Source organism: Carassius gibelio, chromosome A10 (assembly GCF_023724105.1).
Source record: "Carassius gibelio isolate Cgi1373 ecotype wild population from Czech Republic chromosome A10, carGib1.2-hapl.c, whole genome shotgun sequence".
Lineage (NCBI taxonomy): Eukaryota > Metazoa > Chordata > Actinopteri > Cypriniformes > Cyprinidae > Carassius > Carassius gibelio.
The window spans coordinates 14,948,978-14,966,260 of NC_068380.1; the positions used below are offsets into that span (position 1 = coordinate 14,948,978).

At 36.2% G+C, this 17,283-nt stretch overlaps 1 protein-coding gene across 1 annotated transcript in view; it reads left to right on the plus strand.

Moving 5' to 3' along the window:
* gfra2b (GDNF family receptor alpha 2b) overlaps nucleotides 1-17,283 on the plus strand; it is a 138,433-nt gene that overhangs the window by 37,693 nt on the left and 83,457 nt on the right. The window contains exon 3 of the mRNA XM_052608424.1: nucleotides 4,629-4,706. Within this exon, the coding sequence (XP_052464384.1) occupies nucleotides 4,629-4,706 (78 nt within the window). The remainder of the gene's footprint in view (nucleotides 1-4,628; nucleotides 4,707-17,283) is intronic.

Below are 17,283 nucleotides of genomic sequence, written 5' to 3' on the forward strand. Positions count from 1 at the left end.
ATCAAACATGTTTGATATCCTCCGACCAAATGAACTGGAGTCTGTGACAGTCATATTCTATGTGATTTTCTATGGAATCTGTCAACTCAAATCTGCAGACTACCTAAGACCTTAGCTGACATTAGAGCCAGTGGCAAATTCCAGAATATCTGGCCGAGGTGAGGTTACGAGGTTGGGGCGGCAGTGGCTCAGTGGTTCATGTAGGTTGTCTACAAACCGGAAGGTTTGTGGTTTGATCCCCGGCTCCACCTGACCAAGTGTCGAGGTGTCCTTGAGCAAGACACCTAACCCCAGCTGCTCCCGACGAGCTGGATGGCGCCTTGCATGGCTGACATCGCCGTCAGTGTATGATTGACTGTGTGAATGGGTGAATGTGAGGCAATTTGTAAAGCGCTTTGGATGGCCATGTGGTCTGTTGAAAGCGCTATATAAATGCAGTCCATTTACCATTTTACCCTAGTCTCTCAGCGGGTGCTGAATGGCTGCTGACACCCTGGAACTGACATCTCTGATTTTTTTTTTTTTTTAAATAGACATTATCTTTATTAAAAAACCACATATTTGAAGTCTAAATAACTAAATTTCTCACCTTATAAAAAAAAAAAAAAGCTTAAAATATTGTTGCGACTATGGCGACTGCCAATTACATTTGCTGTGCGAAATGCTGCAAGCGGAGTGATATAAACGGTTTCTGTGGTGATATTGGGTGAATATCTCATAGGTGGAAAGACCTCTCAGCCAGGCAGATTCGAGGACCAGAAAGAAGGTTTTATTATATTATATTATTGTTGGTCACACTTTATTTTAAGGTCCAGTTCTCGCTCTTACCTGTACCAATTCATTAACTATGACTTTTGCCTCAATAAACTTTGAATTTGCTGCTCATTAAAAGTTGGTGAGGAAGTTCTTAAGTTTGGGTATTGGGTAGGATTAGTGACGTAGAAAATGGTCATGCAGAATATGTGCTTTATAAGTAATAATAAATAGCCAATATTTTAATAAGTTAATAAGCAACTAGTTAATAGTGAGAATTGGTCCCTATTACTAAAGTGTAACCATATTGTTATACACTCTTAAAAATGAAGGTTCCAAAGTAGTTTTTTTTTTTTTTTTCACAGTGATGCATGGGGTATGGGGTATTAAGGGACTCCATCTACTCAATTTATGTTTCGATCATCATTCTGTGTCCAATCTGTAAGTTGTCTTAAAAAAATAAAAAATTCTCAGTTCTTTTTGGAGGGTTGTTCAAAATATGAAATGTAGTTATATTTTTAGATCTGCTGCCTAGAAATGAGCAAAGGATTTGGGATCGTAAGAACTCTGCCAATTATGTCAATCAGTAATTGTCCTGTGGCTGCAAAATCATTTTTGATGATTGAAGGGCTTTTTATCTTATTTTATTTGAAACACAATTCATTATAAACTCCTCGTTAGTGCCATACAAATAGAGTAAGAATCCTGATAGGTCATTTGTACGAGTCTAAAGTATGGCAGTTCATGCATTTGAAATCTTTCCAGCATCCCAATGCCAAGTCTAATTTCAGTATCTTAGGAATGCTCTCCATCTGTTGAACTCTTCAAGTCACAGCATTTTTTAACAGTGCAATGGACAAAGTCAGCGGCAAGGACGAAGTCAGCATATGCTTGTGTTCTCTGAATTGTTAAATCTGCTTACTCAAGTAACTTGCGGCCAATAAGCACTCTTTTGCATTTATCATGTGAGCATCTGTGCTCTGTAATGCCCTGCTGAAAACTCTCAACAGGATCAAGTTTTGAAGATTACACTCACCTAATTTATGCTAAATACATGCCTAGTACACTCCACGAATGACGGGGGACAAACGCCTTTATCCCAAGATTTATGTGCACACTTATTTTATGCCAGTAACGGTCCCCCCTCTGGAACTTCTCAGTATTTTCCCCTGTGCAGCCACTGTGGGCTGTTACGTCAGAGATTAAGGCTGTGTGTGCAGGATAAACTCATTGAGGAGCAGAACATAAAGGTGGCCACACAGCAGCAGCAGAGCAGGGAGGCAGATAGCGGAGAGCTACAGTGACACAGCAGATAAATTCTTGATCCAGGATGATCCCATAAAAGAATTCTGAGCCAGATGTACATTTGGGGTGCACACAAAGACACTGTTGAGTCCAAAGGGCCCCCTGAGCTCATTGGGCTGGGAATACGGACACACAAGCTGGGGTTGATGATGTTGTTAAGAACCATCATAGGGTGATGGGAGGACCTGGCATCATGGTGTGGTACTGTGACCAGCATATGGCACCTAAACCCAGCCAATGCACGCAAGTCATTATTTACAGCTGGACTAAGTGAATCTCTGACTGATGTGATCTTGATCTATACTATTTTTCAAAAAATACAATAAAAAAAACAAAACACTTTTACTGGGTTTTACAGTCACATGTTTTTACTAGTAAATGAAGATTAAAAAAAAATAATGAAACAAATGGCTTTTACGGTTTAATAACAATAATAATATAGCATTATAACATTAAATCTCAACTAATTATTAATCATATTCCCTTATACTGTATACCTTGGACATAAAAGCCGTCGGCACGATCAGTGGCATTTTATTCCAGATAACAGTAGAAACAACTTAAAGTATGCCATGATTTCTGCTCATACTGATAAGAGTAATAAATTATTTGAAATTTGTAATGTGGTTTTGTAAAATAAAGAAAGCAGGATGTGCATTCTGTCATGATGGTTTCAGTGAACTTGAGCGCATAACAAAAAAATGGATCCTCTGCATATAGGCTACATGAGAAATATCTATAGAAAGTCTGAAATGTATTAAAGGTGCATTTCTGGCAAGTCATCACCATCAACTCTATCTTTGCAGCCACACTGACTCAGAAAACACTAGTTTATTAATAAATAATTAAAATATGTCCTTGCTATTTTTCCCAACAGTCATTACCTTTTCCACTGCTTTAAAACAAGCTTTATGTGTGCCATTGACCATGGAATCGGCTACATAGGCTCATTAAGGTTTAGTTCCCCACCCCCATTATTTATTTAAGTAATTAAATTACTTTCCTTCAAATTTAGTCAACTACTAGTCCACTAGTACCAGATTCTGAAAAAATATATGTCAGTCTATGGCTACCATCAAAACCATGTTTGGTTTCCAACATTCGTTAGGGTGAGACAGGGTGCATTCAATCCTACATTCCCCAAATGAGCACAATGTGTTAATGTATATGGAAAATTTGTGCTAACCACCCAGAAGGAACTTTTTCTATGGATCTCAAAGGAAAATATTAAAGAGCCAGACAGCTGGAAGTCTTCATTTGAGAGCCTCAGATCAGTCTCTTGAAGATCTAGTGTCACAGTTTTCATTGTTATAGCAGCACCTGGGACCAGTTAGGAGATTGGTTGCACTTCTTTGTGGGCTCCAGCTCATGGCCCTGGATAAGAAAACAGCAGACGTTCTGGACGCAACCAATGGGATGCAACACTGGGGAGTTAATTAGTGATTGCTGGCCAGTACAAATCTGGACAAAAGACTGCTGAGCTTTAATTCTTGAGAGAGTGTGTACTCTGTGTACAATGTTAGATTTTATACGAGTCTGGCCATTATTTATACAAAGCATTATTTTAAATAATTAAGAATTTGTATTTATCCACATAACCATTGCAAGATGTACAAACCGATTCCCAAAAAGTTGGGACACTGTCCAAATTGTAGAAAATGAATGGAATAATTTACAAATCTCATAAACTTATGTTTTATTCACACTATAATATAGATAACATATCAAATGTTAAAAGTGAGAGACATTTTGAAATGTCATGCAAAATATTGGTTCATTTTGGATTTCATGAGAGCTACACATTCCAAAAAAGTTGGGTAGGTAGCAATAAGAGGCTGGAAAAGTTAAATGTACATATAAGGAACAGCTGGAGGACCAATTTGCAACTTATTAGGTCAATTGGCAACATGATTGGGTTTAAGAAGAGCCTCTCAGAGTGGCAGTGACTCTCAGAAGTCAAGATGGGCAAAGGATCACCAATACTGAAATGGCCAGCCTGCAGTCCAGATCTTTCACCAATAGAAAACGTTTGGCGCATCATAAAAGGGAAGATGCGACAAAGAAGACAAAAGACAGTTTCGCAACTAGAAGCCTGTATTAGAAAAGAAGGGGACAACATTCCTATTCCTAAACTTGAGCAACTTGTCTCTTCAGTCTCCAGACGTTTGCAGACTGTTATAAAAAGAAGAGGGGATGCCACGCAGTGGTAAACATGGCCTTGTCCCAACTTTTTTTTTTAGATGTTTTGATGCCATGAAATTTTTAAATCAACTTAAGTTTCCCTTAAAATGTTTATTTTTTTATTTTTTAGTTTAAACATTTAATATGTCATCCATGTTGTATTCCAAATAAAATACTGAAATTTGAAACTTCCACATCATTGCATTCTGTTTTTATTTACAATTTGTACAGTGTCCCAACTTTTTTGGAATCGGGTTTTTAGATGCATTCGTAAAGTATTTGTAAAATACACTACTTATTAATTAACCCATATGCCCTGTCCTAAGCGTATTATATTCCTGTAAAACCAAAACAATGCTAATATCTAATATTTCTCTTTTTTTTTGAAGGAGAAGAACTGTATGAGACCTCCCCATATGAACCGATGCATCTCTCTGATGAGTTTCGACTCGCCTCCATTATTTCTGGTAAGTAAAGAAATCTTAAGAGCTTTTCTATGTTTTTCAGTGGTTAACTAAAGCCCAGACTCTCTGTTCAAGGTTAGCACTGACCTTTATTTTCATACATATTCTCATACTCTCAGATAGTTTAAGTGTGAATAATTGATTTTTACAGACCTGCAGTGCAGCTTGATGTTATATTGGCACAGCCAGCATGATGGAAATGTCCAGTTGTATCCAGTCAGCAGTGAAAAGAACTATTGCTTGCATATGCCTGTATGCTTCAATGTCCCCAATTGACAGCAGTGACAGCAGTGATCACCATTCTTTACCAATTTCAGTCCATGTAAACATTTCTAAAGAAAATTGCTAAATAAAAAGACAGATGTATTAATTAAATACTTTCCATCAAACATAAATATTCTTAGGACAATTATGTGCTATACACTAATTAAGCAGTGGTCACCCTCCATTCACTGAAGCACAACCTCAATTCATTTGCTCAATAAATGGTTCTGTGTATTAGTCATGGTGGCCACTTAAAAAGACGTACAAGGAGAATGAAATGATTCCATATTAATCATAATTGCAGCTTTGAGAAAAGGCTATGAATAACATCTTCTGTGATTCATACGTTTTACCTTACAAGTTTTTCTTTCTCATTGGTTGTCACCTCCAAATGTTACATTTCCTCACAAACCAGCCTCATGTCACAATTACATGCTGGGGCTGTTGGAATACGGTCCATGGGAGGCAGAAACCTGTTTGCAGGGCTTTAGGTAAAAAATCTGAACAGAGAACACATACAGAAAATAAAACACGCTGTGGTCTCGCTTGATGGCTTTTAACAAAAGCTATCCCTGACACGGCCACAAAAAAGCTATTTTTATGTCCCATTCCTTATGCCGCTGTTCACATTTCCCATTTTTTGAATCACAGCAGAGGTAATCTGTAGCATTATATAAAACGGACGAGGATGCCATCTGAAAAACCATCTCTACAGGCTGCAGATGTTTTAGTATCACATGCAGGCACATATGCAATCATATCGAGAATTATTTGCAAGTCAGGGACATTTAAGGTAGTAAATGCACTAGGAGAAAATGTTGTTTTCATATGTTATAGGCAAGGACATATTCTGTAAGAAGAAGAGTGGCAATTTCAATTATTTCTGCAGCATTTGTCTTACACCTGTTTTGCGGTTCTGCCCTTTTATATTCCCACATAAGAAATACACATCATGAAATATAAATTTGGATTTGGCACTTCATTTTAGGTCTCATATTAGAGACAATTGCTTGAATACCGTCAACTATGAACATTTGTTTGATAAATATTCTGTCCTGGAATTGGTATTTTAAGCATTTTTGGTGCAAAATGGCAGAATACTGTATCTAGCTGTATTATTTTATGTGTTCTAAATAATCCCAATTAAATATGTTCACACTATTTGCAGCTTAATTGGAAATGAGGTTCTACAAAATTATTCTGTTCAAGAGAAACATACTTGGATTTTTCTGCACATATTTATTTTCAAGGTCTTCACACACTATTGGTAAACGTATGAAAGGACAAAAATAAATAAATAAATAAATACATAATATATATGACAGTGTTTTTAATGTTTAACTTTAGAGATTATTATTGTTAAAAACAGAAACTTAAAATAAATAAAAAAAATAGAAATGTTGCTATGGCAAGTGACTGAAATAAAAAAGTACAAAAATGACTAAAGAAATTAAGCTAAATAGGCATTTAAAAATAAAAACTATTATAAATGACAAAATTGCTAAAACAAAATATTTTTTTTAAATATAAAAATCTAATTCACAATATGAATAAAGCTATAATGGTATATGAATTATACTCAAATAACAGTGATATGAAAACAGTGGGTTTATTTCTCTCTATTCATTTCTTTCTGATTAACATTTTGTGATGGATTTTCATATTTTAAGATCGAATGTTCAGGTTCATGTATGGAAAGCATTTAAAAAGTAGAAAAAATAATTGGAAAAGCCTGGTGAAATGTTTCTAATACAATTTTAATGTGACTTAACATAACAAGAGGAAAAAAAGGCGTTAGTTTTAATATAAGTCAACCCTTGGGACACAAATGTGCCTGTAATTGAAGAAACACTCATTTACATTTTTGTGAAATAAAATCTGAACCCGAAATAACCTGAAATAACGTTTCTCAAAGAAAGAAAGAAAGAAAGAAATTAATAAAGGACTAAATACTTGGACAAGCAAGCACACTCAAGATGGTGTTTGTATTAATAATTTACTAAGTGACCTGAATACACAGAGCAGCACTGGATCCTTGAGTATTTCTATAATGTGCATAGATTGTTCCTTACTTCTTAAGTGTCTGTTTGCAACGATAAAAAGCGCATGTAACGTGAATAAGTGCTCAAATTATTACTATACACTTTAACAACTGCATTATAAGCAAGTCTGTACATAAATGTTAGACACATTTGAATGAATTCTCACATGTATTGCATTGATTTATATCGTACTTTTGCTTGTGTGCATCTTGAAATGAAAATCTACTCAAATGTGAACAATTTGATATTAATCAAGCATCACTGACAACATTACATTGCACTTTGGAAAAATCTATGTAGTTGCAAAGCTATTGCAGATGTAAAAAAGTAAAAAAACTTCATTCAGATTAGTCCAGATATCTGATGACAAATGTAATAATAATCATATAGTTTTTACCCTTACTGGTCTCCCCTAAATATGACTTGTGGCTTCAATCTATAGTTAAAATGGTGAGACAAATACAAAATGTGCAAGATGTGGTCTAAAATCAGCAGATTTTCTCCAGTTAGAGCTGAAGCCAAAACTAAATCAAATATTATCCATTCATAATTCCTTTCCCTCTCTGGTGAAAGCCACCATAAGGTGGCTCTCCTTGAGGATTTGTAGAGTCCCTTTCCTTCTGACATGAGATAAGATGAATATCAGGGCCAAAACAACAGACCCGAGAGCACACGTTTCGCTTCAAAAGCAGGACTGGAAAACCACTCATAACATAAAAATAATCAGACATCTTGTTACAAGGCTCTTCTGTTCATTTGTCAATGAACAGATGACCGCTGATATCTGCTTGGTTCTTTAAACCAAAGAATTGTCATCGAACCCAGGTATGATAGATACTCAAGACAAGAAGCGGAGCTAAGAGGATAATAGAAAGGGACTTAGAAAATAAATAAATAAGGCCACACTAGAGAGAGCAGTGGAACATTAAAGGATGTTTTCAAGGAGTGTTTCCAATTGATTACTGTGGAACAGTCAGCTAAGATGGGAGTGATGTGGAAAGAGTGTTTATGCTCTGCAGTTGCCAGCAGATTTGAAAGCAAGAAAAGGTTTTCAGGAGTATGGATTATTTTTTAATTTACCTTGGTACCGGGTGCATGATAATCAGATTTAACTGAGATAGTTTATGGTGAGTGTGATGAATTATAGAAAAGACAGTTTCAGGTGTATGGACAGCACTTTTAAAACGAAAGATATAAACATGGAAAGAAAGAGAGTCCACATAAGAATCTCAAATTTAGTCCTTTAAAAAATTCAAAATCAACATGATTTGAAGATCTTAGAAAATCTATAATAGCTGGAGGGAGTCACCCATTTGGATACCCATTCACCATTAAGCCAGTTAGCTTAGCTATTAGGATGTGCAGGAAGTATTCGGTAAGAATATTTTTGAATGGCCAACAATACAAGCATTTTATTTATTCAGCGCATATACAATAAATTGGCTGTAATGATAATTTTACAAATAATAATAATAATCAAAATAAATAAAAGCTGTTCTTTTGAGCTTTCTATTTATCAAAGAATCTTGGATGAATCTTTATTTTATGGTCCTGTTCTGCATGTACATGTACTTAAAGGGTACATAACATACACAGTTTTACCTAATCGTATGTTAATCTTGAGTACCTATAGAGTAGTACTGCATCCTTCATATCTCCAAAAAGTCTTAAGTTTTATCATATTTATAAAAGAAAAATAAAGCTTTCTGATTCTCTCTGGAAAAAGCCGAGCTCCTGGAGGCGTGCATTAACATATGCCACGTTTCCACCGAAATTACCCTGAACAATTGTACCAGGAACTTTTTTCACCAGGAACTATTTTCCCCCCAGACCAGTTGCTTGCTGCGTTTCCACCGTGGTGTAAAGTACCGGGAAGATTAGGCAAATAGACTGGTGAAGTAGGTCTGCGCGCGTTTCTCAATACAAAGTACGCTGATTTAGGTAGTTCAGACTTTGTGCATTCGACTTGGGAGTGTGATGTCCGCGACGACGCAAATCCGGTAATTCATAACTTCAATCAGCTGACCATGGCTACTGCAATTTTCCTCTCTGTATATTTACAATAAAACAAAATAGGATATCAAACACCTCTGCCTCCTTTCATTTTCATTTAAACGTAATGACAGCTGAAGAAATGTTCTTAGTTCAGGGATATGTGTGTGTATGTATATATATATATATATATATGAAACGAAATACTATATAAATTTGCCTTTTTTATTTTCATTTTAAACGTATAGATAAATTGAATAAAGACCAAAGATAACCTGTTAGATTTACAGAAAATGAATTATATTTTATGTTTAACCACTAAAGAGACATCAGAGCCAGCGGCACACATCAGAAGGTCTAGCCGAGGTGAGGCTGCTCTCGGCGGATACTTGAGGATTGAGCTCTTGCTGATTGCGTAGAGCTTACCGTCTCCGAGATCTGCGAAAAACATTTTTAAATAGGCGCTGTCTTTATAAATAAACCACAGATTTGAGTTTTAAACAACTACATTCTCGCTTGAAATACTTTTAAAATAACATTTCATGACACAATAACAGAAATATTTTGAAAATGATCCGAATTAATGGTGGTTGAACTCAACCAATGCTGAGTGAACTCAACCAGTCAGGATGTTTAATGTCCAACATTTGTCACTGAAATTACGAGAACAAGCAAATGCACTTGCTACACTACATTGCTGCTCTGGAAAAACAAACTGCATTCACTGTTCATGTAACGCTGGGTTCTTTGGGAAGCTGAACATGGTAAACTTTCCTTCACATCCAAAAACATACTTATTTGGAGACATTCTCAAACAAATCCTATGCAGCGCTGGCGATGATTTCCCGATAAAGCATGTTGATGGGTGTGGTCTCGCTCTCCTCTGGTCGACGTGTGCGCGGGCGTGCTTTTCTGAGAGAAATACTCATATAAGGAGTTCCACCATCGTCTATGTCATTAGATCCACGATCAAAAAAAAAAAAACTGCCAAAACTTGTACCAACCCGGAAGTAAGATTTTCGGCACAGAAATTATCTGTCCTTCATCCAAATAATTTTTTTAAACTTTGGCTATGTTTAGCATTAGAATCCATCTCTTTAACACTGTGAACAACTCTGAATACATGAAACACCATTGTAGCCCCCCATTTAATATAGCAATTACTATAACTGGGTAATAAGAAGGTACTAAACCTGAAAGTACTCCTAGACCTAACATTAGCCAATGTAGGTACCTTACTACAGTACTTTTCCTCATATAATTTTATTAACATAAAACTACTCTTTGAAATTGCTTGAATAAAGAGGATTTTAGTGCACCAGTGGGAAACATAAATCACAAGAAAGACTAACACCAACAATATTAGCAGTTCTAAAGAGAGCTCAAACCTAGATTACTTCATGCACCCTTAAAGGCGACATATCATAAAAATCTGACTTTTCAAGCTATAATCAGGTCCCCGGTGCATCTACCAACCAAGAAAATGTTAAAAAGATGAACCCAGTAACTTTGTTTTGGTAAGCCTTTTTCTGCAGGCTATAAAAATCTATACGATGTTTGATAGGGAGCCAGTGCAGTGTCGATAGAACCGGGCTAATATGGTCATTATGCACTTCCTGGTTCTAGTAAAAACTCTAGCTGCTGCATTTTGGACTAGTTGTAGTTTGTTTACTAAGCATCCAGAACAACCACCCAATAAAGCATTACAATAATCTAACCTTGAGGTCATAAAAGCATGGATTAACATTTCTGCATTTGATATTGAGAGCATAGGCCATAATTTAGATATATTTTTGAGATGGAAAAATGCAGTTTTACAAATGCTAGAAACGTGTCTTTCTAAGGAAAGATTGCTATCAAATAGCAAACCCAGGTTCCTAACTGACGACAAAGAATTGACAGAGCAGCCATCAAGTCTTAGTCAGTGTTCTAGATTATTACATGCAGAGTTTTTAGGTCCTATAATTAACACCTCTGTTTTTTTTCAGAATTAAGCTGTAAGAAAATACTCGTCATCCAGGTTTTATATTGACTATGCATTCGGTTAGTTTTTCAAATAGGTATGTTTTGCCAGGCCATGAATAAATATAGAGCTGAGTATCATCAGCATAACAGTGAAAGCTAACACCATGTTTCCTGATGATATTCAATTAAATCCAATTAAATTCAAGTTTATTTGTATAGCACTTTTTACAATACAAATCGTTACAAAGCAACTTTACAGAAAATGTTTCTACAATATTTAGTAATAGCTTATAAGTGGTGACTGTCAGTTTGTGCACATATGACAAGATTTTTAGAAAAATGTATACAAGACGTAGTCAGACAGACGATGAACATTATTAATATTATTATTAATTAAAGGGGGGGTGAAATGCTATTTCATGCATACTGAGTTTTTTACACTGTTGAAGAGTTGGATTCCCATGCTAAACATGGACAAAGTTTCAAAAATTAAGTTGTACGTTTGAAGGAGTATTTTTGTTCCAAAAATACTCCTTCCGGTTTGTCACAAGTTTCGGAAAGTTTTTTTCGAGTATGGCTCTGTGTGACGTTAGATGGAGCGGAATTTCCTTATATGGGTGCTAAGGGCGCGTCTGCTGGAAGAGCACGCGCTCCCGTATAGCAGAGCAGAGAGAGGCTGTGCACAGACAATCACTCATCACAGCGAGAGCGTCGCGAAATGTCACAAAAGGAGTGTGTTTTTGGTTGCCAGGGCAAGACAACCCTTCACAGATTACCAAAAGAGAAACAGCATTAAGGGACCAGTGGATGGAGTTTATTTTTTACAGAGCATCAACGGAGTTGTGCAAGTGTTTGTGTTTGTTCCCTGCATTTCGAAGATGCTTGTTTTACAAACAAGGCCCAGGTTGACGCTGGATTTGCACATCGTTTATTTCTTAAGGATAATGCAGTCGCAACGAAAAAGGGTCACGATCGTGTGTTGGAACCGCAGGCGGTGAGTAAAACTGCTTCAAATATCTCTGTGTTATTAACTTAGCTATCGGCGTGTAAGCACATCAAGTTAACAACATGCGATGTTGTCATCAAACTGCACGAGTAAAACTGCTTCAAATATCTCTGTGTTGTTTACTTAGCTATCAGCGCGTAAGCACATCAAGTAAACAACATGCGATGTTGTTATCAAACTGCACTTTCCACATGTACAGCTTAAAAAAAAAAAAAAAAGACGACAAAGTGGAACTTAGTCATTTTCCGAAACCGCTAAGCAAATATATACAGTTTCAGTACATACCACATAGCATACCGCCTTTGCTGATGCTGCTCTTGTTAAATTTCAGCCTCTGGATCTGTGTGTCAGCTTCCAGACGCGCTCAACACAAAATCCTACTGGCGCTCGTGATTCTTTAGCTCCGCCCACACGTCACGCCTCTAGGCGCTCGTGTTTTTCCGGGAAAAATCGGTACAGACTATCTTTCTCTTATGAATATAATAAAACTTAAGACTTTTTGGAGTTATGAAGGATGCAGTACTACTCTATAGGTACTCAAGATTAGCAGGATATTGAGTGAAAACGAGCATTCCACCCCCCCTTTAATAATTGTTATATGATGCAGTCACACTTGTAGCAAAATTTGTTAGTTCTGTTTGTTGATTCAGGGTTAGCATCATCTGTGGTCCTCTGATGGTCAGCATCATCTCTTCTCAGGTGTTCTGGATCCAGACTGGAGCTTGTGTAAATCCCGTGGCAAAACATAGAAACAAATAGAGACATCATTAGCATAGCTGCTGATCCAACAAAGTAAAATTAATTAGTTTAACCCAAGCTAAAGAATAAAAATGCGCATTTGATCAGATGCAACTACACTCACAATTTAAGATACATTATTCGAATGCTTGGTGAAAGAGATGTGTTTTTAAACTATAGATTTAAAGAGAGAGAGTGTGTCTGAACTCCGAACATTATCAGGAAGGCTATTCCAGAGTTTGGGAGCCAAATGTGAAAAAGCTCTACCTCCCCATATCTCCCAAGGATAACATGTAAAGCGTGAAGAGTAACGGCCCTCGTACTGAGCCTTGAAGTACTCCATACTGCACTTGCGATACCATTTAGTTTAAACAACAAGTTTAAGTTTAGATTAAGTTTAGTTTAAACACAAGTTTAAACAATTTAAACTTCCATTAATGTCAACAAAGTTTTATAGTCTATGCAAAAGAATGTTGTGGTCAATAGTGTTGAACACAGCTCTAAGATCCAATAGCACTAATAGAGAGATACAACCACAATCAGATGATAAGAGCAGCTAATTTGTAACTCTAAGGAGAGCAGTCTCAGTACTATGATAGGGTCTAGATCCTGACTGGAAATTCCCACAGATACCATTTTTTCTCTAAGAAAGAATATAATTGTGAGGATACTACCTTTTCTTTATATTACATTATGTAAAAAGGAGAGAATTATGACACCTTTAAATACAGTAGTTCACCCAAAAATTCTGTTATAAGTTACTCAACCTTATGTCATTCCAAACACATAAGACCTTCGTTCATCTGCGGAACACAAATTAAGGTATTTTTGATTAAATCTGAGAGCTTTCTGACCTTCGTGGTACTTTCATGAATGGATGATTTTAAAGGGATACTACATCCCAAAATGAAAACTTTGTCATTAATCACTTACCCCCATGTTGTTCCTAATCTGCAAAAGCTTTGTTAATCTTCGGAACACAATTTAAGATATATTGGATGAAAAAAAGGAGGATGCAACTGTCGCATTGACTGCCAAATAAATAACAGTGTCAAAGTCCAGAAAAAAATATGAAAGATGCCGTCAGAATAGTCCATCTGCCATCAGGTTCAATCTAAATTTTATGAAGCAAGAAGCTGTCTGCATTTAGCTCATATTCTCCAAAATAGCATTATGCGTGATGTGGAGAGACACAGAGGGGACAACTTGTTGAATAAAGTCGTTATCTTTGTGTACAAAAAGTATTTTCGTCATTTCATAAAATTCAGATTGAACCACTGATGGCAGATGGACTATTCTGACGATGTCTTTCATACTCTTTCAACATTATGGTATTTAATAAGATTCAATGTCCTGGGGTTTCTGGAGAAGAAGTGAGAATGTGTTTGTGTCATCAGTCATTGGGAAAGAGGGGTGAGGAGCTGATATCTGGCAAGAGAGCAGGGATATTTTTGTGAGGCAATCAGTGGACAGGTACAATTTCCCCTTACATGACCTAGTGAGAAGCGAGACCTCTGTGAGATCTGTTTTGAAGCTCCTGGCTGATTCCCTCAGCTTTAACAAAACATGTGTGGCGCTCGCAGCAAGGAAGCACTTTGAGCCGGGAATACTGTGAAAACCTTATCTGTCAGAGAGATAACAAGGTAGCTCTGGCGTAGTGCTAATTGGCCATTGCGTTTCTATATGTAAAGAATATCTAGACTTTATGCAAGCCTTGAGAGCATTTCCTTTTTTGCCCACTTAAACAGTTTTGCCCTTTGCAAACTGTGAGTTTTAACAGCACATTTGAAGATGCAAAATGAGATGATGAATTTTAGAAACATGAAGAAAATGTTGGCTGGTGTTCCTTTGGAGTGGGATGTTAAGACTCTTTAACAAGCGCACAATGGTTAAACTAAATCAGAACATTGACACTCATTACACATAAAGGGGTCCTCCGGGGTACGTGTCTCTACTGCAAGACCCCCAACAGGCAAAAATATTGTGTATGGCCCAACAATATATCAAATGTTGGTTTGATGTTTTACAGCAACAGTGTGCTTAACAGTTTATTATTTCATTACATTACAACTTACATTACATCACTACTCTTTCATGCTGCTAGTTCTGACCCACTAAAAAGAACCTGTTTCCCAAAGTGTCATTCATTTGTGAGGCAGACAACAAATGAGAAAAAAACTTTAAACACCAAGAAAAAAACTTTAAAAAGATCTCTTCTCTTGGGAATTGGGGTACACTACTGTACCACTAATTATTAATTCATGAATTAATTAATTTAATCACTAAAAAAGATTCATTTTTTATTCACTTAAAAGAACTCAGTCTTAAGAGCCATTTTTTTAGGAATAAGAACACAATGTTTGCTTGTTTCTAAATCGCCAAAAAGTTCAAAATATGCATTCATTCAGGAATCAGACCACACTTGTCACATTTTATGTTATAGATTCACACAAAAAAAAAAAGGCTCATTAATGTAATACTTTTAAAAATCAAACAACAATGGTTGCACTACATGTTTTTGAGTCACCAAGAAGAAAAGGTTCAAATTATTTATTCATTCAGGAACCACAGTGTTTACACTGGATTGATTCAAAATAGCAATAATAATTAAAGCTGCAAGCAGCATTTACCGGGGTTCAAGCACATTAAGGCCTCTGAGGTGGTCTGAGCCAACCTGGATGCATGGATGACATTTAAACACATCCAAAATGGAGAACAGGTTAACAGACAGACACACACACTGAAAGTAAATGATTAGACTAATATATGTATACTCTATAAGCATATGCACACACACACACACAGAAAGACACACATATACATGCACAAACATTTTGTTGCAGATATAGGTATTTGAAATAAGTGATAGGTGACAATAAACTTATTGCAAGTCTTCTCTTTTTAAGAGTTTAGATGTCATTTTCAGGTTAAACTGTAATCACAATGTGGCAAAATAGTAAAAACTGATATATCTGTAAGAACAAAATGGAAAACATTGACTCAATGAGATTTAAAATGTTATAACAGTTACATTTTTAATGTTTTGGGATGAATTCATGAATCCTTTCAACAGTACTGTTCAACTTAACTGAATGAGCCCATTAGTGGTCTTCCACTGCCATCTAGAGGTTATAAATTGCATTTACTCAAACAACACTGTTTTTAAACATAACTGTTATAGTGTAAAGTTTTTTGCCCAATCTCTCTTAAATTTTGCATGCTTGTTTAGAATGAAATTATGCATTGTTTTACACAGTTTTGATAATGTGTGGGCTTTCTGTTTGTATTAATAGGCCTTTGTGTACACTATGAAAAGAACATATTATAAAATTACTGGTTTATAGTTGTCCAAATGCAATTGTTCAACATGTTTTTGATAATTATTGACCTTCAGAGTCTACAGAATTGTACTTCAGTGGTTTTATTGATTTTCATCTTAAACCGTATCACAAGTATGCCAAAGTAACTTTTTTAAATAATCTTGAATATTTAATTAACAGCTTTATTGACAACATTGGTCCCAGAGGCAAAGTTGTTCAGAATGAGGAGATCTATCATATGATATGAAGATTTAGTGTTTTTGAGTGAATATATGAGCATTTTCAAACAATTTGGGGCCATTTACCATATAAATCTTGTGTTTTGAGACCTTTTCTACTGTTATAGCGCCACCTATGGTCTGATCTCCATGAAACTTTGCATGCTTGTTAAGAGTCACCTGATACATGATTTCACTGAGTTTCATACAGTTTTGAGTTTTCGTTTAGGTTTTATAGGCTTTGGGGTATGTTTGGCCACACCCCTTTTTCTAAATTACCCCTTTACAGCTAACCAAAGGACAAAATTCAACATTTTTTTGATAATTATTGATCTAGAGAGTCCACAGAATATTACTGCAGTGGTTTGGTTCCGATCGGGCAAAATATCTAGGACTAGTTCGCAAAAGTAGGTTTTTAACATATTTGTGAATAACAATTGAACGATTTGATTGACAGCAATGGTTCTTGAGGCAAAGTTGTGCATTATGAGGAGATCTATCAAATGATATGCATATTGTGTTGATATGTGAAACACCACGTGATTACAGAGCCATAAAACTCGTTAGCGCCAACTAGTGGCCGATTTCTTTCAAAATTCTTACAGACCTTAAGGTTCATGAGTCGAACGTACCCAGCGAGTTTCGTTCTGATCAACATCCGTTAACCCTTTCAAATAGGTGCTTAAAATTGTTTGGCCAATGGCGGCCATGTTTTTTTGAGATATGCAAATGTCCTCATAGGTACTTGTGCCCCTTCAGACCAAGACACTGCATACCAATTTTCAAGTCGATCGAGCCAACGGTTGCCTAGTTATAGCAATTTATGTGTTTTTTCTATCTTATAGCGCCCCCAAGTGGCAGAGACGCACAATTTTTTTGATTTGACCAAAGACTGAGCTCATACATATGTGTACCTATTTTGGTGAACATATCTCATTCCGTTCAAGAGTTATAGTCAAAATAGCATTTGGCTAACGTTAGCATAGACGCTTTTTGGTGTACTGTTTCGCGTAAGAATTGAAATTTCCACTTTTT